This window comes from Callorhinus ursinus, unplaced genomic scaffold, assembly GCF_003265705.2.
Source record: "Callorhinus ursinus isolate GAN/ISIS: 27379988/994484 unplaced genomic scaffold, GSC_fseal_2.0 scaffold1, whole genome shotgun sequence".
Lineage (NCBI taxonomy): Eukaryota > Metazoa > Chordata > Mammalia > Carnivora > Otariidae > Callorhinus > Callorhinus ursinus.
The window spans coordinates 94,009,676-94,033,801 of NW_027397063.1; the positions used below are offsets into that span (position 1 = coordinate 94,009,676).

A 24,126-nucleotide genomic window follows, 5' to 3' on the forward strand; every position below is an offset into this window, starting at 1 on the left:
GGTAAAAACTTCAAACGGTACAGAAACATAAAATGATAATGAAAACCTTCCCTTCTTATCCCCCTGTACCTAGCCTCACAAAGGTCTCTGTTGTCTTGCATATCTTCCCAGAAAAATGTTTTAGAATCTTCTAGCTTAAATATATATTCCTTTTTATTTACACAAAAAGGATTGTGTTATACTGCCATAAACTTTGCTTTTGTCGTATAACATTATAGACATCTCTCTATATCAGTACATACAGATTCAACACACACAAATTCATCTCATTTTTAATTTTTATTTTATTTATGTTTTTAAAAAGATTTTTATTTATTTGACAGAGAAAGAGAGAGAGAGCACAAGTAGGGGGAACGGCAGGCAGAGGGAGAAGGAGAAGCAGGCTCCCCTCTGAGCAGGGAGCCTGATGCGGGATTCGATCCCAGGACCCTGGAATCATGACCTGAGGTGAAGGCAGCCGCTTAATGGACTGAGCCACCCAGGCGCTCCCATCTCATTTTTTAAATAGCTGCACAGCACTCTAGCATATTGTCGAATGTGATTCTTTTATGCTAGTTAATGAATTAAAAGGATGAATTAAAGATGACTACTTATTTGAGATTTGAGAATCTCATGGTTTACTGGCTAGAATTTATTAGGCCATACTGCAAAATAATTATAAATACAGCAAACAAGAATAATATTAAAAGTCTGGTTGGCAATATCTAGATATAATCATGGCTAGAACTGCAGAGAACTGTAAATACCACAGCATATACATACACTTTAGCAAATGCATAGAGGCATTGGAGTGGGATGGGGGTTGGAGGTCTTCAGTAATTGAATTGAATTGTAATATGGCCATTTGCAAGCCTGTTTCCTTTGCTTATTATGTCTTTGAATCTGTCTCTGGAAATGGTGAGCCTGCCTCGCTTTTCTCTGACATGCAAGAGATCCTAGCTCTAGTCTGCAAGTGATTTTATGACAGGACAACCTGAGTAAGAGATCTGCCTGCCTCCCTCTCCCTCCTTGCTCTCCTGGGAAAGAGTCACAGGAATCCAATCAGAACTATCAATTTAGAAAACTGTACATAAAAATTGCACTTTTAAAAGTAGGGCCTTGGGTAGTCATAAGCAAACCATTAATTTTAATATCAATACCCAAGGGCTAGCCAATATACAAATGACTCAAACAGAACTTGGTATAAATGTACTTATGATCTAACTCTTGTGATTTATCTATTCTTCACATTCTTGTTCATTCCTGAGGCATGTCTGCTATTTCTTATCTGTAAGTTGGTAAGTTATGCCTTCCCTCTTTCCTGCCTAAAATTTTTCTCATCTTGTTAGTGCTTCTGCCTCTTAGTTTTAATTCTTTTTTTTTTAAAGATTTTATTATTTATTTATTTATTTGAGAGAGAGAAAGAGAGTGCAAGCAGGGGGAGGAGCAGAGGGAGAGGGAGATAATCTCAAGCAGACGGGGCAGTAAGCCAGGAGCCCAAACTCGGGCTGATCTCACGACCCTGAGATAACGACTTGAGCCGAAATCAAGAGTCAGATGCTCAATTGACTGAGCCACCCAGGCGCCCCTCTTAGTTTTAATTCTTAAATCTAATTCTTTTTTTCTTTTTTTGTAAAACATTTAACCATTTTAAAGTGTACAGTTCAGTGGCTTTAAATACATTTATATTGTTATACTACCATCACCTCCATCTATCCGCAGAACTCTTTTCATCTTGCAGACGTGAAACTCCATACCCTTAAAGAATAACTCCCCATTCTTCCTCATCCCTGCCCCAGCCCCTGGCAACCACCTCTCTACTTTCTGTCTCTATGAATTTGACTACTCTACTACTTCATATAAGTGGAATATATAGTATTTGTTCTTTTGTGACTGGATTATTTCAATTAGCATAATGCTAAGTCTAATTCTTAAAATTAGTTCCTAATTCTAGCTTTTTGGTTCCACATTATAAACACATATATCCACAACCTGAATGTGTAATCTATGAAGAACATTTATTTATTTTATTTTATTTTTTTAAAGATTTTATTTATTTATTTGACTGAGAGAGACATAGTGAGAGAGGGAACACAAGCAGGGGGAGTGGGAAAGAGAGGTTTGGTCCTGGGATCATGACATGAGCTGAAGGTAGACACCTGACGACTGAGCCACCCAGACGCCCCTATGATAAACATTTAAATTTAGTTTTTGATAGAACTATACAGAGTTCTGTAATAAACAGGCTTATGTAGTTGCATATATATCTTGATGTACATTTATATGTATATGATAAATTCCTATGACTAGAAATTCTTCCCAGGGTAGATTCCTTATACAATACTTCCATTGAATCAGTAGCTTCTAACTCAAAGTGTAGCACAGATGTGTCAGATTGGCAGAGCCTAGGCTACTTGCCTCTGTCTAGCTCTAAGGAAGGCCAGAGAGGAAATAATGTTTCTTGTAATGAGAAAAGGACTCATAAGATAGGGGATTCCCCAAGTATAGGAAAGGCAGTCAAAAGTTTGGGGTGGAGAACAAAAGAATAAATGACCATTAGCAGTAATTTACCTGCACTTCAGTGATGTAGGCGAGTGTCTGTTTCTCCATACGCCAGCACTGGGTTCTGGGTATTTTGCATTTAACCACTCTGATAACAGAAAAATGGTATCTAGTTGTTTTAGTTTTCATTTCTTTAATTATAATTGAGGCTAAGCATTGTTTCATGTTTTTGAATGCCCACTGACCATCTGTATTTATGTTTTGGTGACCTGTTAATTTATGTGTTTATCAGTGCCCTTGATCAAATGACTTTGTGGTAACCATGTTGTCTTAGTTATCCTCTGCTTCTATAGTATTGCCAGTCTATCCCTCTCCACTGATTCCTTCTCTTTTGTCCCCAAACATACTGAGGTCTACCCTAGTTTAAAAGGCCTTGATAGCTACTATTCTATTTCTTCCTTTAACCTCTACACTTAAATATCTTTATATATGTACACTTATATACCTCTAACTTCTACACTTATGACCTATGACTGCTGATTCCATTTTAGAGTATGCAAGGATGGTTCTAGTTGCAGAGAATATAGGAATGAACAAAATAGACAAAAATTCTTGCACTTAGGAAGCTTACATTTTAGAAAGGGGAACGGTAAATAAAATGCATAGTATGGCAGATGGCCTTAAATAGGGTATATAGGGAAGGCTTTACTGAGAACGTGACTTTGGGGGAAAGATACAAAGGAGGGAAGAAGAGTAAGCCATGCAGCTATCTGGGGGTAGGGATTTCAGGCAAAGAATACGAGCATTCTTAGTATGTTAGAAGAAGAGGTTTGTGTGTTTGCAGAAGTTTGAGTGAAGAGAGAAAGGAATCAGGTAGGATCAGAGAATATTAGGGTATATTAGGGCTCTCTAGAGAAAGAGGAGTTGATGTTGTAGTCCTGAGTCCAAAAAATGGAAACTCAGGCAAAATTTCTGTGTTGCAGTCTGGAGGCAGAATTCCTTCTTTAGGAAACTGTGGTCTTTGCTCATAAAGGCTTCAACTGATTAGATGGAGCCCACTCACATTATGGAGGGAAATCTGCTTTACTGTAAGTCAACTGATTATAAATGTTAATTACTTGTAAAAAATACATTTACAGCAACATTTAGACTAGCCCAAATAACTGGGCACCATTGTGTAGCCAGGTTGACATATAAAATTAACCATTACAGTAGAGGAATCCAGATTAATAAAAGCTTTGAACACTGTTTTAAGAACATCTGAATGAGATGGAAAGCCATTGTAGTATTTTGAGCAGAGAAGTGCCATGATCTATTTTAAAGCAGTCACTTTGGCTGCTGTGGTGAGTATAGATCGTGAGGGGTTAGAGGCCAATTACGAGGCTATTATATTCAAGTAACAAATGATAGCACCTGGAACTGGGGTCACAACGTGGGGGTGGCAAAAATCAGATGTTCTGAAGATAGAGCATAAAAGTTTTGATTTTTAAAAGTTGGATTTGGGATGTGAGAGAAGAGTCGGTGTTAATTCTAAGGTTTTTGGCCCGTGCAACCAGAAGAAAGGAATTACCATTTACTGAGATGGGTAAAGCTATGAGAGGAGCGAAGTTAGAGGAAAGATCAGAGGTGTGATTTGGATCTCAAGTTTGAGATGTCTATTAGACATTCAGATGAGTTGTCAAATAATCAGATATAAAAGTCAGGTTCAGTGCAGAAGTCTGAACTGGAGATATGAAATTGGAAGTTGTCACTATGTAGTCAATATGTTTGAATTTATATTAAGCCATGAAACTGGGTGATACCATCATGGCAGTAGTGTAGACACAGAGGAGGTACAAGAACTGAGCCCACAGTTTAAGGTTGGGAAAATTAGGACAAAAGGTGGTGAAATTGATTCCCTCTATAACTCTGCAATTCCTTTCCCTTCCTAAACTGCCCATTGAAGTAAAGCCTAACACTCCTGGCAGATTGAAAAGGAATCCCACAGAGTTCCATGTGCTCTCAGAAAGATGGCCTCTTCCTCCCTTACAAAACTGCATCAACACCGCATAACTACCTGAGACCAGTTCCAGGAAGAAGGCTACAATTTAAATTGATTATCCACCCTCCCTTGAGAGACCATTGGGACTATTCCAGCATGCTTATATCCACGTTTACCTCCATCTCCACATTCAAGACTCTCAATTTCCTCTGTTAGTTCGTTATTGGGTTTAGCTGTTGATGATGGTAACTTACACATGATAAAACTTTTTCTCTATCACTGAAAGGTGGTACAAGACTGATAATGACTCTCCACAAGGTCGAGAATCTTGGGTCCTTCTATCTTGTTGCTATTTTATACATGGCCTTGATGACATAGCATGGAGAGCATTACTCTTATTTTTCAAGTTTTTATTTGTGAATTATGTTGTGATTTATAAAACTTTTATAATAGAGTTAATAAAGTGGCTTCCTTAGGTAACTCATTTACTTTTCATATTACTGCTTTGGTTAACCACAGAAAGTAAATCCCAGATTGGGCCACTAGGTTGATGATGTTGTAATATCTCCACATGGGTTTCACAATTGTTAATGCACTATGTGGCCACACCTAGTTTCGAGGGCAGCTGGGAAACAGTTTTATTCTAGGTGGCCAGGTGTACAGCAAAAGTTCAGATTTTTCTCCCACAGAAGCAGGGATGAATGAATATTGGAGGACAGCCAGCCATTTCTCCCATTTCCTACCATCTGTCCCAAACTCTTAGCTCCTCCCCATCCAAATCCTACCACTCTACCTTTTGGAACTCACAGGATGTCATTGGCCAAATCTGCATTTTCAACCTTTACTCTGAATGATCCCTTTACCTTGGTAGTCTAAGTTAAATCTGGTTGTTTCCTAAGGAAATTGCTTTCCCCATGGCCCCTTCAAGTGGAGGCTATTTTGCCTCCCAGGATCCGTGTGTCAAAAGGCCTTGTTTCTCATTGATGTATCTGGACAATTGATTTTCTCTTCCTCTTTATAATTCCCTAGTCCCTTTAAACAAGTCCTACTAGATTAAACCATTCTCTATCCTTTATGCAGTCAGCTGCAGATCTCTTTGCAATTTTTCCTCATTCAGTGAATATTTTAGCACCTGGCTAGCTGTCTTTATCCTCTACCACTATTATTGTCATTATTCTCAGTGATGTAATATCCACAAATCATTCCATTCCATTCCCTGGCCTCTTAGTTCCCTGACCTCATATACCAACTTTCACGGTCTTAACCTACCTTATCATTACCAATGTCTACATTCTCTCTCAAAATCTGGTATAATTGACACATAATAAAAAATATTAAAAACTCAAATCTGAATTTTTTTTAAAGATTTTATTTATTTATTTGACAGAGAGAGAGAGCACAAGCAGGGAGAGTGGGAGGCAGAGGGAGAGGGAGAAGCAGGCTCCCCGCTGAGCAAGGAGCCTGATGCAGGATGCAGACTGGACCCCAGGACCCTGGGATCATGACCTGAGGTAAAGGCAGATGCTTAACTGACTGAGCCACTCAGGCGTCCCTTACATTTTTTTCCTCTTAAGCCCCACAGATGTTGACTTATACTGGGCCAAAACCAATTTATTAATGATTTTTAGTGGTAAAGCCATCTATTTCACATATAAAATTGCAAAATAGATCAATTTAGCTATACTGTAGAGATTTTCTTACAGTTATCTCCCCCACCTTAGCCACTCCCTCTACCCAAATACTATTGACTGGTCAGATCCTTGGTGACTGTGGCTTTGGGCAGAAAAAAAGCCTCAATGTAGTCCTCAGGCAGCTCTGCACTTCCTCAAATTGGCTATGCTCTAATACTTCCTTTCCCTTATACCACTATCCAATCTCACATCAGAATGCACATTTCCTTCATGCAGATGATCTCAGCTAAATAGGATGTATGGGGGAAAATCTTCTGAGCAAGGGAGAATCTTCCCAGTGTTGGAATGCCATGCTCTGATTCCTTGGCACCAGGTTTCTGAATGGCTGCAGATACCTTTCTTATAAAACCATACTGCCTTTACTATTTACATGGAATTGTAATTTCTTTGGTGAGGAATTATTCCTAATTGTCATGGATTTCAGCAATTTGAGGATTTTGATGTAGGATACATCATACTTTTGCCAAAGATCTTTTAGGTTTCTGATTACAGTTGTATATTCAGATTTTACGTATATTTTCTTATCTATTGTGTTGTCATTTCCAGAAGCACCAATTTGTCTGCCTTTATTGTTTTAAAATCCTTTTAAGCAGGGCACCTGGGTGGCTCAGTCGTTAATCATCTGCCTTCGGCTCAGGTCATGATCCAGGGAGCCCCGCATCAGGCTTCCTGCTCATCAGGGACCCTGTTTCTCCCTCTCCCACTTCCCCTGCTTGTGTTCCCTTTCTTGCTGTCTCTCTTTCTGTCAAATAAATAAATAAAATCTTAAAAAAAAAAATAAGGTCCTTTTAAGCTTGGTGAATTTGAATTATTATGAAAAAGCAGCATTTTGTAAATACTTTTGCTCTTTTTCCTGTAATTAGAGAAGGTCTGATGGAAGGGAGGAAGGAGTTTTGAGAAAGGTGCTAAAGGTGCTTCTAAGGACCAAAAAGTAAGCCCTGGGAGGTGTGCCTAGGAGAGAGCAGTATTCTTGCTCTTACTACTATACATAGATTCATACTTTTGAAGAAGAACAAATCTCCCTTAGTGAACTAACTGGAGAAGTGTTTCTGACCCTAGTTGCATATTGGTTGACCATAAAACTTCAGATTTTTTTCTGTGGTTTTAACAGTCCCCACCCCCACCCAGTCTAACAAATTTATGAGCAGGATAAGTGAAAAAGGTATTTTGAAATACAGCTGTATTTAGCACTTTGCTGATCTAAAAGTCTTCTTGGATTTGGGAGAATGAGAAATTATCTAAGGGAGACCCACTGAATACTTATCTATACTCAGCACCTCCTTTGATGTGATTAGCAGTAATTTTCTGCGCGAAGAGGTCTTTTTTCCTTCAATTACACTTTCATTTGTTTTTTTCTCTTTAGGTTAGTGATATTACTCAGAATTCTGTAACTATAAATTAGGTTCAGACAATTTAGCAATTTTCTTGGTTTATATAAACATATATGAGTTATAAATATATATATGAGTAATTTATTTTTTTAAATTTTTAAAAAATTATTTACTTGAGAGAGAGCGAGCAGGGGGGGAGGGGCAGAGGGAGAGTGGGACAAGCAGACTCCCCAGTGAGCAGGGAGCCTGCCCCTGGGCTCAATCCCAGGACCCTGAGATCATGATCTGAGCCAGAATCAAAAATTGGCTGCTTAACCGACTGAGCCCCCTGGCGCCCTAAGAATAATTTTTTTTAAAGATTTATGATTTATTTGAGAGAGAGAGAGAGAGAGAGAGTGTGCATGTGTGCAAGCATGAACCGGTTAGGGGGCGGGGAGAGCCAGAAGGAGAAGGAGAGAAAGAATCTCAAGCAGATTCCTTGCTGAGCTTGGAGCTCCACCTGGGGCTGGATCTCAGCACTCTGAGATCATTACCGGAGCTGAAATCAAGAGTCAGATGCTTAATTGACTGAGCCACCCAGGTGTCCCAATTTATATATATATATTTTTGAGTTTTTATTTTCATTCCAGTATGTTAACATACAGGGTTATATTAGTTTCAGGTGTACAATATAGTGATTCAACAATTCTATACATTACTCAGTGTTCATCACGATAAGTGTACTCTTTGATCCTCATCACCTATTTCACACCCCCCCCATAATCATCAGTTTGTTCTTTATAGTTGAGTCTGTTTCTTGGTTTGTCTCTCTCTTTCTCTTTCTTTTCCTTTGTTTGCTTTGTTTCTTAAGTTCCGCACATGAGGAGATCATATGGTATTCATCTTTTTCTGACTTACTTCGCTAGCATAATACTCTAGTTCCATGCACGTTGTTGCAAATGGCAAGAATTCATTCTTTTTTATGGGTGATTATGCACCACCTTCTTTATCCATCTATCAATTTACACATGGGCTGCTTCCATAATTTGGCTATTGTAAATAATGGTACAGTGAACATAGGGGTACATATTTCCTTTTGAGTTAGTGTTTTTGTATTCTTTGGTTAAATACCTGGTAGGGTGATTACTGGATTATAGGATAGTTCTATTTTTAATTTTTTGAGGAAACTCCATTTGATTTATATCTTCTGGTGACAAGGTTATTTGGGGGAGTATTACTCTTCCTTTTTCATATTTTTATTTGGCGATTATATTGTGATTTTTATGTAACTTTTATAAGAGATTTATTACCTTTTCCTTAAATAACGCACTTATTTTTCACATTGCCACCATGGCAACCATAAGTGTTGGACAGTATATCTACCTCCAATCTCTATCTACCTCAGATTGATGATGTCATAATATTCACATGTGGGGTCCAGAATTGAGGCCATTAAAATTAAGGCCTTGATCCCTTGATTAGACCTTGGGAATTTATTCTAATGTACCATTCAATAGGACCAATAATGATCTGCCATTAAGGGGTTCCCAGTTTACAGAGTCTTTTGATTTGGCCCCAGGACAGCCTTTGGAAATTATTTACCTGCTCAGATTTAATGGTGGTCTGCACTTGTAGAACTGTTTCAGGCAGGTTGTAGAAGACCTCTACAACCAACCCAAGGCTTCCAGTCACTCCTTGGCAGGGTTAGCACACCGAGTAGTTTTCTTCTTCTTTCCATGTATATGATGCCAACAGTATTAAAGGTGTTTTAGTGTCCTTGGAGTGCTAAGATGTTTTGTTTGCTTTTATTTTTTTGTGTACATGTGTTTGTTCTTAATGTAAATTTTATATTTTCCCCCTTTTATTTTTACAGTGAATACAATCAAGTTGCATTTTAAAATTTTGCTGAAAGTGGAGACATGAGACTGAAGATCTCTCTTTTAAAAGAACCAAAACATATCCTTTTGATACTTACAAACCTTATTGTGATCATCTATTGTTAAAAGTTTACTATATTGTATTCTAGTTAAAGAGTGGATTTTTTTTCATTCTTTTAATGGTAAGTTAGCTAAATTGTTTTTGAAATATTTGAGATCATGTTTTGCAGGTAATTTTCCAAAGCAAACTATTTGCTCTAAATCTTACTTTCAAATTCTTATTGACATTTTTCTTACTCTATTTAAGTACTGTGCTTAAGTACATAAAACACAGTTTTTGTTTAGTCTAGTAGGATCTTAAAGAGCGGCTCTTTTTTAAAAACCAAATAATTTCTTTGCTAGTGTGATTTAGCATGTTTTCATTGAGTTCTCCTTTATTTCTTCATACTCATGATAAAGTGGAGGATAAGCTGGGGAAATCCGAGCAGTCAGACCTTTATTATTTCATGTGGGAAGGTAGCGATTATAAATATTTTCTCAAATGCATGACCCTATATTTTGTTAGCAAGAATACCCAATTTTGTGTCAGGAAGATATGACAGGTCTCTCTACCTTCATTCTTAGTTACTTAGATTAGTGCTTCTATAAAGAATCAACTGTAGACTATTGCAGGTCTGTGAAGGGATAAGTACAGAAATTAGAAAGTAAGAGGTAAGAATTTTTTGTAGCAATTTGACATTGTCACAACATCCAGATATAAGATAATTTTTCTAATAATTCATTTTTATTTTATCTTACAAAATGTAGCTTTGAAATAGAGAAAAATGTGGTTCTTCATCAGAGATATCAAAGCACTGTTTAGACATTTGATCAAATTTTTTAAAATTTATACTCTCTTACTTATTTTACCTCTTGAGTGAAGATATAATTCCTTTGATTTCTCCTTAAATCCTTTTTACTGTCTTTTCAAAGTGTGCGCTCAAGAGTTCACGCCATATATAATCTTAGAGATTTTGACTGTGTCTGTTTGCTTTTACCTTTTCAAGTTGAAGAGTAACAGTTTTTTTAAACTTTCTTAGTCTGTCAGTCCCCTCATTTCTCCCATACTCTTAGTTGACCTGATAGGTTGAAGATACGTCACACATGGCCGATGTGCACTTACAGCAATTTATATAATGTTTTTTGTTTTGAAATGGGTGTGTTGTGTATGTGTGTTTGTGTGTATTTTCTTCCTTTCTTGGTTTTATCTAACATTCTTCCTGTCTAATGTTAAGTTTTACCTAACACTGTTTAGACCATAGCAATTATATTGGAACAGTTTTTTCAGTAATGGTCTCATGATATCCAGGTCCTTTTGTTTAGATTATATGTTGAATATTCCAATGCTACTTTGTTATCTATTTTTGTAGACTCTTAAGATCTTCCTATAATTTCTCTTTTACCTTTTTGGTTATTGCTTTTGAAGTATTAAATCTTAGAACATTCCAGAATAATTATAGCACATTGTTTCTTTTTCCTTGGAGTTTATTGATTGCTTAGATAAGCCAATAAAAAGCACTGGTCAGAAGTGGAGGAAGTAAAAGGATTATACAATAATAGCAAGAGAACAAACAACCCAACCAGGAATGATCTGGTAATACAGATACCCAGATATATGTAAGAGAAAGTTTCCTTGTAAATGACAAACTGAAATGCCTTCTCTATATACACAGTTCTGCTAGGGTAAGCAGCCTGTTCTGACGGAGGAACAGAGGGCTACTTGAGCTCCTCAATTTATAGAAATCCTCCTGATAAATCAGAGACCGAAAAAAAGGGTTAAATAAAGTAGGAATTTTAGGATTCATATCTTAGCCAGTGCTATGCATCGTGTAGGTGCAGTAAATTATAATTGAATTGTTTCCTGAATTTAATGTCAAAAAGTTTGGTAAGATTTTAGTTTTGGCAGTTAAGCTGTAGGTTTTTTTCTAGGTAAATTGTTATTATAATGTGTAATTTAAGTAGGTATTTTACTATTAGATTTCAGTCTTCTTTTAACACTTGATTTTTTTAACTTATCAAAATAATACATATTTCTTCTAATATGATATAGATCTATGTAGATTTAAAAATTATAGTTCACTTTTCTTCTCACCTATAACCCAACAGTTTAGTGTATATCCTTTCATACCTTTTGATCTGTTAGATGTCTTTGTGTATCTTTTGGCCTTATTTATGGAATCTTTTGTAACACAGTTTAAAAATTTTCATGTTGTCAGATCTTTCTTTTTGTCCTCTTTTGGCATGTGGATTTCTTGCTTTCCATTCTTCTTACAACTGTCTTGATAGATGCTTATTTTCCTTTATATGGAAAAAATATGAAGTCATGAAATGAAAAGTATATTTAGAAGCTTGAAACATTTGACCCTATTTTACCTTTTTCTTATAATCTGCATCTGCAAATTATTTTATTTATTAAGATTTAAGGTTTTTGTGTGTTTAATATCTCCTTAACATGGTGGCACATCAAGAATTAGTAAGCTGTGTGGGCTGGACTACTGCTGAAGAACTGTATTCATGTAGTGATGATCACCAGATAGTGAAGTGGAACTTGTTAACCAGTGAAACAAGTCAAATAGTAAAGCTTCCTGATGATATTTACCCAATAGATCTTCACTGGTTTCCAAAAAGTTTAGGCATAAAGAAACAAACTCAAGCAGAAAGCTTTGTCCTCACAAGTTCTGATGGTAAGTTTTTAATAAATGTTATATGCTCATCTTTGTATTTAAAAGACATATTAGTGTGACATGCTTTTAGTTGTTTTACAAAGCTGATATTTGTAGATCTGCATACCTCTATCTACACATTTAATTCAAAATCTTTGTAGTCATTTGGTTTGTGTATAGGCTATAAAACTATTGTCATGGGAGAAAGTGAAGCTGGCATATCGTAGGATTTGATCTGAGCTTTCAGCTTTACTTTTTCTGTGACCTCACAGAAAGTAGTTGTTAAGCTGTTATCAGTTTTGGTTTCTGATTTCTTCAAATTTAACTTTATAACATAAACACACTAAAAAAGATATGGACATACACAAAAAATATGGGCACAATGCAACATTTAATAAGCTATTGAATATTGTCTTTATTTTCTAGTACATGTTAATTTCCACTCAATAGAGTTGGTGATTTATTTAATTTGACTGTAGCTTTATTACTGGTGAGTAAAAAGCATAATTTTTCTTTTTGTGGGAATGTTTTTATTTTCATTGAAATAACTTGAACTTTTTTTGTCTGTATTACACTTTACCTACTATGTTAATTAAAAATACATTCATCAAAAGTGATGGAAACTTACTTGACTAACTTATGCACAGATGTAGTTTTTTGGTTCACCTAACTCCAGGGGTAGATCTTCAACCACAGCTGCATTAGGCCCTTGTTCTCACCATCTGTTAGATGGGCTGTCCCCACAAGGTGAGCGTGATGGCAGCCAGTAACCCAAGGCTCATCCTAGAAAAGAAATGTCAGCAGAGAGAGTGCTTCTTCCTCAGTATCTTTTGCAGACAAGTTGCAGAGAGAGTTTTGGGCGAGCTTGGGTCATGTGCCAATGAAAGAATCACTTTAGTCAAGGGAATGGGACACTGACTGACTGAACACAGTAGGCCTCAGGCCACCATGGAAAAGGAAAGAGAAAGAGAAGAGGGCTTTTGTAACCAGAACAGGGAAGGGATGTTATGGCAAAGTATTGAATCAGATTTTACTTCTTTTACAGACAGAACTTACGATAGTTTTTTTTTTAACCTTATTTTTCTGAATCTTGATTAAATGAGATACTGTGTGAAAGTAGCTGGACTTAGAAGATTGACTGTGAACCACAGCTAGAATTTGTTTACCTCAGATGATAAAACAAAGGGTTGACTTTTTTAATTTTGTACTAATTTTAATACAACTTTTAATTTTGATATAATTTCACATTTGCAGAAAGGTTGTAAAAATTGTAGAAATAACTCCTGCATATCCTTTATCCAAATTCATTTCCTGTTAACATTTTGTCCCATATACTTTATCCTCAGGCTCTATCCCTCTCTCTACCCCACTTCACTACACACACACACACACACACACACACACACACACACACACACGCTTTTTTCCCCTAAGTATTTAAGGGTAATTTATAGACGTGCAACAGGCCCCTTTTACCATAAATACTTCAGTGCATTTCCCAAGAATGAGGATTTTCTGTTATATAACCACGATACGTTGAACAAAATCAGGAAATTTAACATTGATGTTAAGTTGAATATACAGTTCATACTCAAATTTTAACAATTGTCCTAGTAACATCTTTTATAGAAATTTGTTTTTTCTGGTACAGAATAACATATTGCTTTTGTCATATCTCTCTAACCTCCTTTAATCTAGAGTCTCCTGTCTTTCTTTTATGATCTTAACGGTTTTGAAGAATACAGATCTGTTTTTCCTTTATAGAATGTTCCTCAATTTGTGTTTGTCTGATACTTCCTCATAATTAGATTCAGTGTACACATTTTTCAGTGTACAATAATTAGGGCATCACATTGAGAGATTCATGATGCTGGTTTGACCCATGATTGGTGATGTTAACTTTGTTTAGTTTGAAAGGTTGTATTCACTAAAGTAATCTGTGAAGTTACTATTTTTACCTTTTATTTATTTTTATTTTATTATTTATTTATTTATTTTTAAAGATTTTATTTATTTATATATTGACAGAGAGAGACACAGCGAGAGAGGAAACACAAGCAGGGGTAGTGGGAAAGGGAGAAGCAGGCTTCCTGCCTAGCAGGAAGCCTGATGCGGGCTCTATCCCAGGACCCTGGGATCATGACTTGAGCCAAAGGCAGATGCTTAACGACTGAGCCACCCAGGCACCCCTATTTTTACCTTTTAATAAATAATTTGTGAACGGATAGTTTCAGACTATGTAAAAATATTCTTTTCCTCCTTAAACTTCTACCTACTATTTTAGCATCTATTGTTGATATTTGGCTGAATCATTTATTACTCAGAGGGTTGCTAAATGGTGATTTTTAAAAAAAAATTCCATAATTCCTTCCATATTGATTAGTTGGCATTCTGCTGCAAAGAAGAATCTCCCCTCTCCTACCCATTTATTTGTTTACTTATGTCAGATTAGACTCATAGATTCTTTATTTTATTTCTGTAATTTTTTGATTTTGTTGTGAAAATTGTCCCAGATTTGGCCAGTGGAGCCCAATCTAGCCAGGTCCAGTGAATTTTTTGGGGGGGTGGGGTAGTGTTTTCTCATCATTTTTTGAGTATTTTTTTGCTGGCACAGGCTATTTGAGGCTTATCTTGTACTTTCCCAATCCCAGCCCCCCAAATCATCCGTTTCTCCAAGGAGACCTGTTCTTTTCTTGGTGCTTTCTGGTATTTTAAAAACAAGATGAGAGTGCTAGCAAAGCTCATTTCAATGAGGTGTGTTTGCTTCAAGATCCTTTCAGAGAGCTAAGAAATAGGAATATAAATGTATATTTATTTATTTAAATATTTTATTTATTTATTTGACAGAGAGAGAGATAGCGAGAGCAGGAACATAAGCAGGGGGAGTGGGAGAGGGAGAAGCAGGCTTCCCGCCGAGCAGGGAGCCTGATGCAGGGCTCGATCCCAGGATCCCAATCCCAGGACCCCGGGATCATGACCTGAGCCGAAGGCAGACGCTTAACAACTGAGCCAGCCAGGCGTCCCATAAATGTATATTTAAAGACATAAATATCTACAGCTATTTCTTTTTCTCTTTCTCCTGCCCTTCTTCCCTCCATTTTCTTTCCTGCTCTTTCCTTTTCTCTTCTCCTTCCTTCCTTTCCATACTAAAAATCATGAGTTCCTTCGATGCCACCAATTCATTATAGGGTTAATTCCAGTCTTTCTTTTTTTCATACTTGGAAATAGGGAGCCTGGCTCCCATTATTATTTTCAATATGTTTACTCACTTGTTCAATTCTGTAGTACACAGTAGGTTGTTTCAGAATGGCTAATCTACACTACTGTAAAAAACTAGAGTTTAATATTTGTTTACTTCTGTTTTTATCTTTATACTGAATATATAGAGTCAAAGTCCTGTGTTCAAAAGTTACCTGCATTTCCCCCTTCCTTAACTGTTATGTTAGTCACTTAAAATACAGTTAAATGTATTATTTGTGTTTGTTTTCTACTTAAGGTTTCCATTCTTCCCCATCCTTGTTGATTTGATTATTTTTTGAATATGTAAAACATTAACATGGATGGCTCCACAAAGACAAAACTATATTAAAAAAAGCGTATTCAGAGCAATGTCACTACTACCACCCAATCCCATACTCCTTGTTTCTGTTTACTCCTTGTAGGTAAACAATCTCTTTGGTTCTGATTTATCGTTCTGTGTTTCTTTTGGCAAAAGTAAACATACATGCATATTTTCTCATTTCACTTTTTGTATTACACAGAAGGTGACATACTGTATATTTTCTTTGCCTTTTCCTTTTTAAACGCAATAGTATATAAGAATTGAGTTTTGTCTGGTGAATATGGACAATAAATATAATTAGTCTTGATAATTTCTGTTGTCTGAATGTTTCTCTGAATTAAGATCACTTAATTACACCCAACTAAAGAATAATTGCTTGGGTCTCTATTTCAAATTGGTTTTAGAGAAAACACTTTCTGCGAGGGAAAAAATTTTAATGTAAAAATGTAATTTAAGAGATAAATTTGTGAGATTTATTTAAATATATAAGTATAAATATATTATGACTCGAGAAACTATAACATTTAATTTTATTTTTAGGTTTACTGTATAATAAAACAAATAACATTACATGCCACAGCTAGATGTGGAAAGAAGTGAGAACCAAAGCAGAGTAGTTGAGTATTTTCTTCTAAGCTAGGATGATGAATATCTGGGAACTTGTGAAAGAGAGGGAAAAGTATGATAGATCAAAGAAAAGAAATGGAAGGATAAGATAGAAAAGAGCATCCAGAAATGAAAAAGAAATGTTCAAGAAAAAAGAAAGTAGTTGTCAATGGGAGATGGTCAAGGGGTTTTCTGTCAGATAAACATTTGAGGTTATTTTATATATCAGAGCTATATTATTTGTTAACCCAATACTTAAAAAATATACTGTTCTGGTTAAAAAAGTATATAACATGAGATCTACCCTGTTAACAAGTTTTTAAATATACATTGTGGTATTGTTAACTATATGCACAATATTGTACACCAGATCTCTAGGACTTTTTAATTTTGTATGATGTTAACCCAATTCTTAAAAAATTTTTCTTAAAAATTTAATTTACTGCTCAGGAGTTTCTCTTTTCTAGTTGCCACCAACTTTCTTTTCTTGATTTTTCTTCCCCAATGTTGGCAGAGAAGGGTTACAGTTTTTGAGTTTGTTCTTATTACTCTTCCAGTGTTCCTTCATCATACCCCCTCCCTCTTCTGTGTAGTGGTAACATTCCAAAAGAGATCCCTGAGATTTGGTGGCAGGTCCTTAAATACATAAGGCAGACTTTTGCCAAGTGTTTTGTCTTACCAATAATTCTCTCCAACATTACTACTTCTTTTTGAATATTTCATGCAGCTGTATGCTACTTTTTAGAAGAGATATTTGACAATGTATTAAGATTTACATTTATAAAAAAATACTTGAATTATATAAAATGCATTAGGGGAATTCTGGTGTAAAGTCTTTTGTAAAGCTGTTAAATACTCTTTAAATTACATTTACTGAAAGATAATTTTTTTAATACATTGTATTAGATATCTTAAGATAATTCCCTTATTTTCTTAATATGTCTATTTAAAAATTCCACTTTAAAACGATTTTGTGTGTTCATTTCTTTTATCATAAGTTGGTGGTTGGTTATAGATCTCTGGCTTTTTGCAACCATCTGCCAAATCATTTCTGCTATTAAGCAGTATGCAAAAGCGCTCATGTGTCCTTTTTCCTAACACCCTATTCCAAGCCCTTTCATGTTTCCATGGACATTTCCTAAGGCATTTCTAACTTTAAGAAATGTGTTTTATATAATTTTAATGTTTCCTCTATTCTTCTCTCTCTTTTTTTTTTAAAGATTTTATTTATTTATTTGACAGAGAGAGACACAGCGAGAGAGGGAACATGAGCAGGGGGAGTGGCAGAGGGAGAAGCAAGCCTCCCACAGAGCAGGGAGCCCGACGTGGGGCTCTATCCCAGGACCCCGGGATCATGACCTGAGCGGAAGGCAGCTGCTTAACAACTGAGACACCCAGGCGGCCCCCCTTTTTTTTAAAGATTTTATTTATTTGACAGAGAGAGACACAGTATTCTTCTCTTTTATAACATTTCCCTCTTTTTAAAAAGTTTATTTTTTTTCTTTAATGAACAAAAGGTTAATTTTCTACCTTAGGATTTAAATATCCATGTTTGTTATCCAAATCCACTTTTTTGTTCAGTAAATCAATACATTAATATAACCATATTGATTATATTCTCTTCTCTACCCCACCCCTGGCAAATAATTAGAAATAAATTCATCTCTAGTTTGGGTCTTGCATTTTTAAAAGATTATAGAAAATTTGGAGAGAAGAAACAAAATAGTTAAATGGATAATTATGGGCTTAAAAATATTTGATATATGGGAGCACCTGGCTGGCTCAGGTGGTAGAGCTTGCAACTCTTGATCTCAGGGTCCTGAGTTCAAGTCCCACATTGGGTGTGGAGCCTACTTAAAAAAATTTTTTTAAATAAAAAAATTAAAATATTTGATATATAGTGTTTTATATTTATGGTTTATTCTGGGTGTGCTATTCATGTAATCTGTAATCAGACAAAATACAAAGTCCAAAGATTTATTGAGTGCCAAATCTATGCAAAGAGCTGACCCTAGTTGTCCCAGTATATGTCTTCTGTGAGGTCATGGGAAGCAAGAATAATTTTAGCACTTGTCAGAAAATCAGTATTAGGTATTTTAGGGTAAGAAATATCAATGATCTAAATATATAAAATTTCTCAAATATGGAATAGATTGAAAGGAAATTTCTGGATCCTTCATTTCTGGTTTAAGAGTTATTTGGTTAATCTCTTTGGTGATGGATTCATCCATTATCTGCAACAGTTGTTTATTACGCAGGTATTCTGTGATAGGCAATATGCTAACATTTAGTGAGAACAGACCTCAATAAAGTAAACAATGGCCATAGGATTAGCTTTCCACTTACTGTATGTCATCTTTACAATTTCCTCTTTTGAAATTTGTTCCCCCTTGCATTTTCTCTGTAAAGCAATGCATAAAAAGTATATCCCAATTAATTTCAAGTTAGTTTCATGAAGAGAATAACAGTTGAGTTCAAAGTAATCTTATTACATTCAAAAATGACCCAGCGATAAATATAAAGTTAAAAGGAAGGTATGGGGAAAAGTAGTTGCTGCTAGTGGGTAGTTAGATGAAGGAAAAGGGTAGCTTATTGTAGAGGGCTTAGAAAATGAACGATGAGAAAAAGCTATTAGATGGAATGAGAAAAAAAGAATGTCAGCATAGTCTTTTTTTTTTTTTAAGTTACAAAATGGTTACTGAGTTGGTCAAGTTTAACAAATGCTGATTATGTAAAAGCACTATTGCAAATAAAAATATGACTAAGACACGGCCCCCTGCCCTGATACAGATCACAGCCCAATAAAAAAATGCTGTAACAGAGCTGCAAATAATGCTCACTGTGTAAAAAAGAGGAAATGACTTTGTTGGTAAGAATGGGTACATGGTTAGTAAAATAACCAAGGGTGCTAGGTGTTAAATATTTCAAAGCCATCTGTATTAGAGTTTTCCAGAGAAATGTTTTAAACCATCTCAAGTATGTATATTTTTTAATATTTTATTCATTTATTTGAGAGAGAGCGAGAGCATGAGCAGGGGGAGGCAGAGGGAGAAGCATACTCCCCACACTGAGCAGGGAGCCTGTCACGGGGCATGATCCCGGAATGTTGGGATCATGATCTGAGCTGGACGCAGACACTTAACCAACTGAGCCACCCAGGTGCCCCTGTTTTAGATATATTTTTAATGAATTGTTAATATTAAAACAGTCTTGAAAAGCCTTAAGTTAAAAGTGAATTCAAACAAAGTAACTTCTCTGAGTTAAAATTTGATTAGGCACGTGATTTTTTTACTGCAAGATAGATAGATTAGATAGATAGATAGATAGATAGATATAGATAGATAGATTTGAGGGAAGTTTCTAATGTCACTGTACTTAATTAAAATAATTATTATGAGCTATGTATTACTAGATTTCATGATTATTCAAACCCACATTATTTCATGATCTTTTCTCAGCTTTTTAAAGATTTTATTTATTTATTTGTTTGTTTGTTTATTTATTTATCATAGAGAGAGAGAGAGAGCGCGCACAAGCAGGGGGAGCGGCAGGCAGAGGGAGAAGCAGCCTCCCTGCTGAGCAGGGAGCCCAATGCGGGGCTCAATCCCAGGACCCTGAGATCATGACCTGAGTTGAAGGCACTGACTGAGCCACCTGGGTGCCCCTTTTTCTCAGCTTTCTGTAGCACTTATTCTTTTTTTTTTTTTTTTTTTTGTAGCACTTATTCTTTGCACAGTTGATTTGTCCCCTTGACATCTCTTAGTTTGCTTAGGTCCTTAAAAAGTTGTACTTTTTACCTATATATGTGTGAGCTTTTTGAGAACAGCAATCAAGTAGCCTGCTCCTTTTTGTCTACCTAGTGCCTGGCACAGTGTAAAATCGTAAAAAGCAAGTATTTTAAAATTTGGAATTATCAATTGTTAAATTAATTAAACAACAAGGCCATTCAACAGAGGTGGCCCTAAGGCCTTTAGCCAGCGTGAGCAAACCAAAATCTAAGTCTGTAAACACCTCAAGTCTTGGAAACTGAAACCTAAGGATAACAAATCACAAACAGCTAACTAGGCCTTAGGCTATAGCCAATCAATAATTTCCTTCCTTTGCTTCCACCTTTTCTCTATAAAAGTCTCTTCCTCAGCAACTATTGGTGAAACACTCTACCACTTTTGGTTTAGTGCTCCCCATTTGGAAGATTTTTGCTCAAATAAACTCTTAAAATTTTTTGTTAGGCCTCAGTTTATTTTTTTATTTTTTATTTTTAGAGAGGGAGAGAAGAGGGGAGGACAGAGGGAAGGAGAGAATCTAATTTTTTTTTTTTTTTTTTAATGAGAGAAGCAGGGAGGAGGGGCAGAGAGGGAGAATCTTAACAGGCTCCATGCCCAGCATGTAGCCAGATCTTAACAATCCTGAGATCATGACCTGAGCTGAAATCAAGAGTTGGATACTTAACAGACTGAGCCACACTGGTGCCCCTGCCTCAGTTTATGTTTTAACACCATTTAACTGTCCTGGTTCCTGTCCTCTATACCTTTTCCAGCTTTTCTATAGCCTGCAAAAAGAAAAAAATAAAGCAAGACCACAAAACTCTGCTTAATTAGAAGGCTTTCTTGACACTGCTCTTAGCCCCCTTTGACCATATCCCAGTGGAGTTTTATTGTCCCTCTGATCTATCATAGCATCATATACATACTTCTATTACATCACTTGTTTCAAGGTTTTGTAATTTTGTTTTTGTGCCTATTTTCCAATAGATTTGTTTTTTCCTTGAGAGTAGGAACAATTATTTGAATAGGAATATTATTTGTCCTTATGTCTCCAGTGCCTACCACCATGTTAACTAGTCTAGTAGTAGGTACCTGTTCAAAAGATGTTTATTGATTGAGTAAATTCAAATAGATTTCTCAAGTATAATTTCTTTTAGGTAAATTTCATCTGATTTCTAAGTTAGGAAGAGTGGAAAAAAGTGTAGAAGCTCACTGTGGAGCAGTTCTTGCAGGAAGATGGAATTATGAAGGAACAGCATTAGTTACAGGTAAGTTGTCTGCAAAAATGACATTTTAAATGAATTTTTTAAAGAAAAATTTTCACAGAATCAATATTTTCTTTCGTAATAGTGTCTTTCATTGTCCAAGAGCAAATAATTGACACAGCATTGAACTAGGCTGCTAGATAATGTTATAATTTAGAATGTCATATTATTAGTTTTCATATATGACTTACAGAGAATGTTCTGTCAAGGCTTTTGAAATGGTCAATTATGGGGTAAATAAAAGTTGTAATTCTTTAAAATTTTAAAGTTCAAAATATTTAACTGACCTTTACCCTCATTCCATCGCTCTCCCATCTCCTGCCCTATTCTCATAAGCATTTTCATCTTCATCTATGGTATTAGTTATCTAATGTTGTCTAACAAATTACCCCAAAAGGTAATGGCTCTTAAGGTAATAAACATGTATTATCTCATAGTTTCTGTGGGACAGGGAATAATTTAATTTAGCTGGGTGGTTCTGTCTCAGACTCAAGATGTTGGATAGGGCTGCAGTCATGTTAAGGCTTGACTGGGGCTGGAGGTTCTGCTTCCAAGATGGCTCACTCATATGCTCTTGGCAAGAGGTCTTAGTTCCTTTCTGACTATTGGCAGGAGGCCTTAGTTCCCCACCACACGGGCTTCTCCATAGGGCTGCTTGAATGTTCTAACATAACAGCAGGCCTCATAAGGGAGTGATCCAAGAGAGAGAAAGATGGTAGCTACAATATATTTTATGACCCACCTTTGGAAGTCATTCTACCATATTCTATTAGAAGCAAGTCACTAAGGATAGCCCAAAGAAGAGAGAAATTAATCTCCACCTATCAAAAGGAAGAGTAACAACGAATTTATGGATATGTAATCAAACTACCTACCTATCCCCTGGGCTTTCTTTTTTTTTTTTTAAAGATTTTAATTTATTTATTTGACAGAGAGAGAGAGATAGCGAGAGCAGGAACACAGGCAGGGGGAGTGGGAGAGGGAGAAGCAGGTTTCCCGCTGAGCAGGGAGCCTGATGCAGGACTCAATCCCAGGACCCTGGGACCATGACTTGAGCTGAAGGCAGACGCTTAATGACTGAGCCACGCAGGCGCCCCTCCCCTGGGCTTTCTTTAGGACTTTTTTCAGTGAGTTGTTTCCTCTCCTGCCTATTTTTTCAACTTGTCCTTTTCCAGTGGTTTCTTTTTCAGCATATAAATGTGTTCACATGTCATCCATCTTGAAAATTGAGAAGAATGAAATAAAAATCCTGCCTTTAACAAATTCTCTCTAGAGAAGTCTTTCTTTCTTTCTTCTTTTAGGCAAGCTGTTCAAAGAAAAGTCTACTACTTCACTCCATTCAGTCCCCAACTCACTGGAATTTGCCTGCAACTCTTCTTATTGCACTGAAAGCACTTGTCTTAGAATTCTAGGATGGAGATTTCAGTGAAAATGAAAGCATTATTTGAATAATATACTCATAAGTCTTCTAAGATTAAAGGAAAAAATAATTTTTGGCATGGAAGTTAGGCTACTCTGATAGAATTTTTTCAAAGTAATTGCAATTAAATTTTACAGTTATGAAGCACTGTCATTTAATGAGTAAATTGTGTCTGAATTTTAAATATGTGTTAATATAGATATACTGATTTTATATGCAAATTTAATGTTTAAATTTATTTCCTATAGCTAAAAATATCAATTATTTTTTCTCTTTATAGTTGGAGAAGATGGACAAATAAAAATCTGGTCAAAGACTGGGATGCTGAGATCAACTTTAGCTCAGCAAGGTACGTTTATTAGTCAATTAAGATATCTTAATAGTTCCCTTTAAAAACTATTATAGTTCCTAAGACTGATTTAGGTAAGGTTCAAAGCCTGAAATCTCTTATTTTTTTAAAGATTTTATTTATTTATTTATTTGAGAGAGAGAGAGAGAGAGAGAACGCACATGAGTTGTTGGGGGAGGGGAGAGGACGAAGGAGAGAATCCCAAGCAGACTCCACTGAGTGGGGAGCCCAATGCAGGACTTGATCTCACGTCCTGGAGATCATGACCTGAGCTGAAATCAAGAGTTGGATGCTTAACCAACTGAGGCAGAAATCTCTTATTTCTATTTATACTCTTACTTTCCATGTTGCCTGATAGGCCATGGTAACTGTATTATTTGAGCCAAGAAATATAAGAAACACTCAAGGGCTTTTTCTTTTTTAGTGAGTCTATATAAATGCAGTTAAAGGCCGATGATTCTTTTTAAAATAATTCTGAATCCTTATGAGCATATACTACCTGGTAGGATTGGGTGTCTAGTTAAGTAAATAATAGTAATGGAAACATTAGGAGTAACTCCTTACTTTAAAAGTCTTAATAACCTCATAATATTATCATCCTTTCTAAATTGTATTTTACATTTGATATCTGTACTAATGTAGGGGAACAGATACCCTGATGGTCCAAAACTTGGTAAGCTGCAGACACTTAGAGTAGCATCTCAGTTTTCCATGTTAATTGGAAAGAAGTGCCCATAGAGTTAGTTCAGTGGTCATTCCTGTCGGGATTTAGATTACACACGATTTTTTCTTCTGTGTGTGTACAGCAGATTTATTTTCCTAATTAGATTTTACCTAGAAATAGTAAAGCAGTTTTCATGTTGAGCTGAACGTGAATCAAATGATCTTCAAAGACAGCAGACTATTCTTGAAAAATATATAATAAAGTTATATTGTGAAACGTCTCTGGTAACGGACTTCCAAATTTCCAAGTTTCATTAAAAAAATTTTTTTAAAATATTTTATTTATTTATTTGACAGAGAGAGAGAGAGAGCACACAAGTAGGGGAAATGGCAGGCAGAGGGAGAGGGAGAAGCAGACTCCCCGCAGAGCAAGGAGCCTGATATGGGGCTCGATC

The 24,126-nt window shown here is 35.9% G+C and overlaps 1 protein-coding gene across 2 annotated transcripts in view; it reads left to right on the forward strand.

The window, feature by feature from the left end:
• IFT80 (intraflagellar transport 80) overlaps positions 1 to 24,126 on the forward strand; it is a 123,562-nt gene that overhangs the window by 4,472 nt on the left and 94,964 nt on the right. For both annotated transcript variants that reach the window (XM_073897957.1, XM_073897959.1), the window contains exons 2-5: positions 9,337 to 9,417; positions 11,840 to 12,063; positions 21,132 to 21,242; positions 22,940 to 23,008. In XM_073897957.1, the coding sequence (XP_073754058.1) occupies positions 9,383 to 9,417; positions 11,840 to 12,063; positions 21,132 to 21,242; positions 22,940 to 23,008 (439 nt within the window). In that variant the 5' untranslated portion in view covers positions 9,337 to 9,382. The remainder of the gene's footprint in view (positions 1 to 9,336; positions 9,418 to 11,839; positions 12,064 to 21,131; positions 21,243 to 22,939; positions 23,009 to 24,126) is intronic.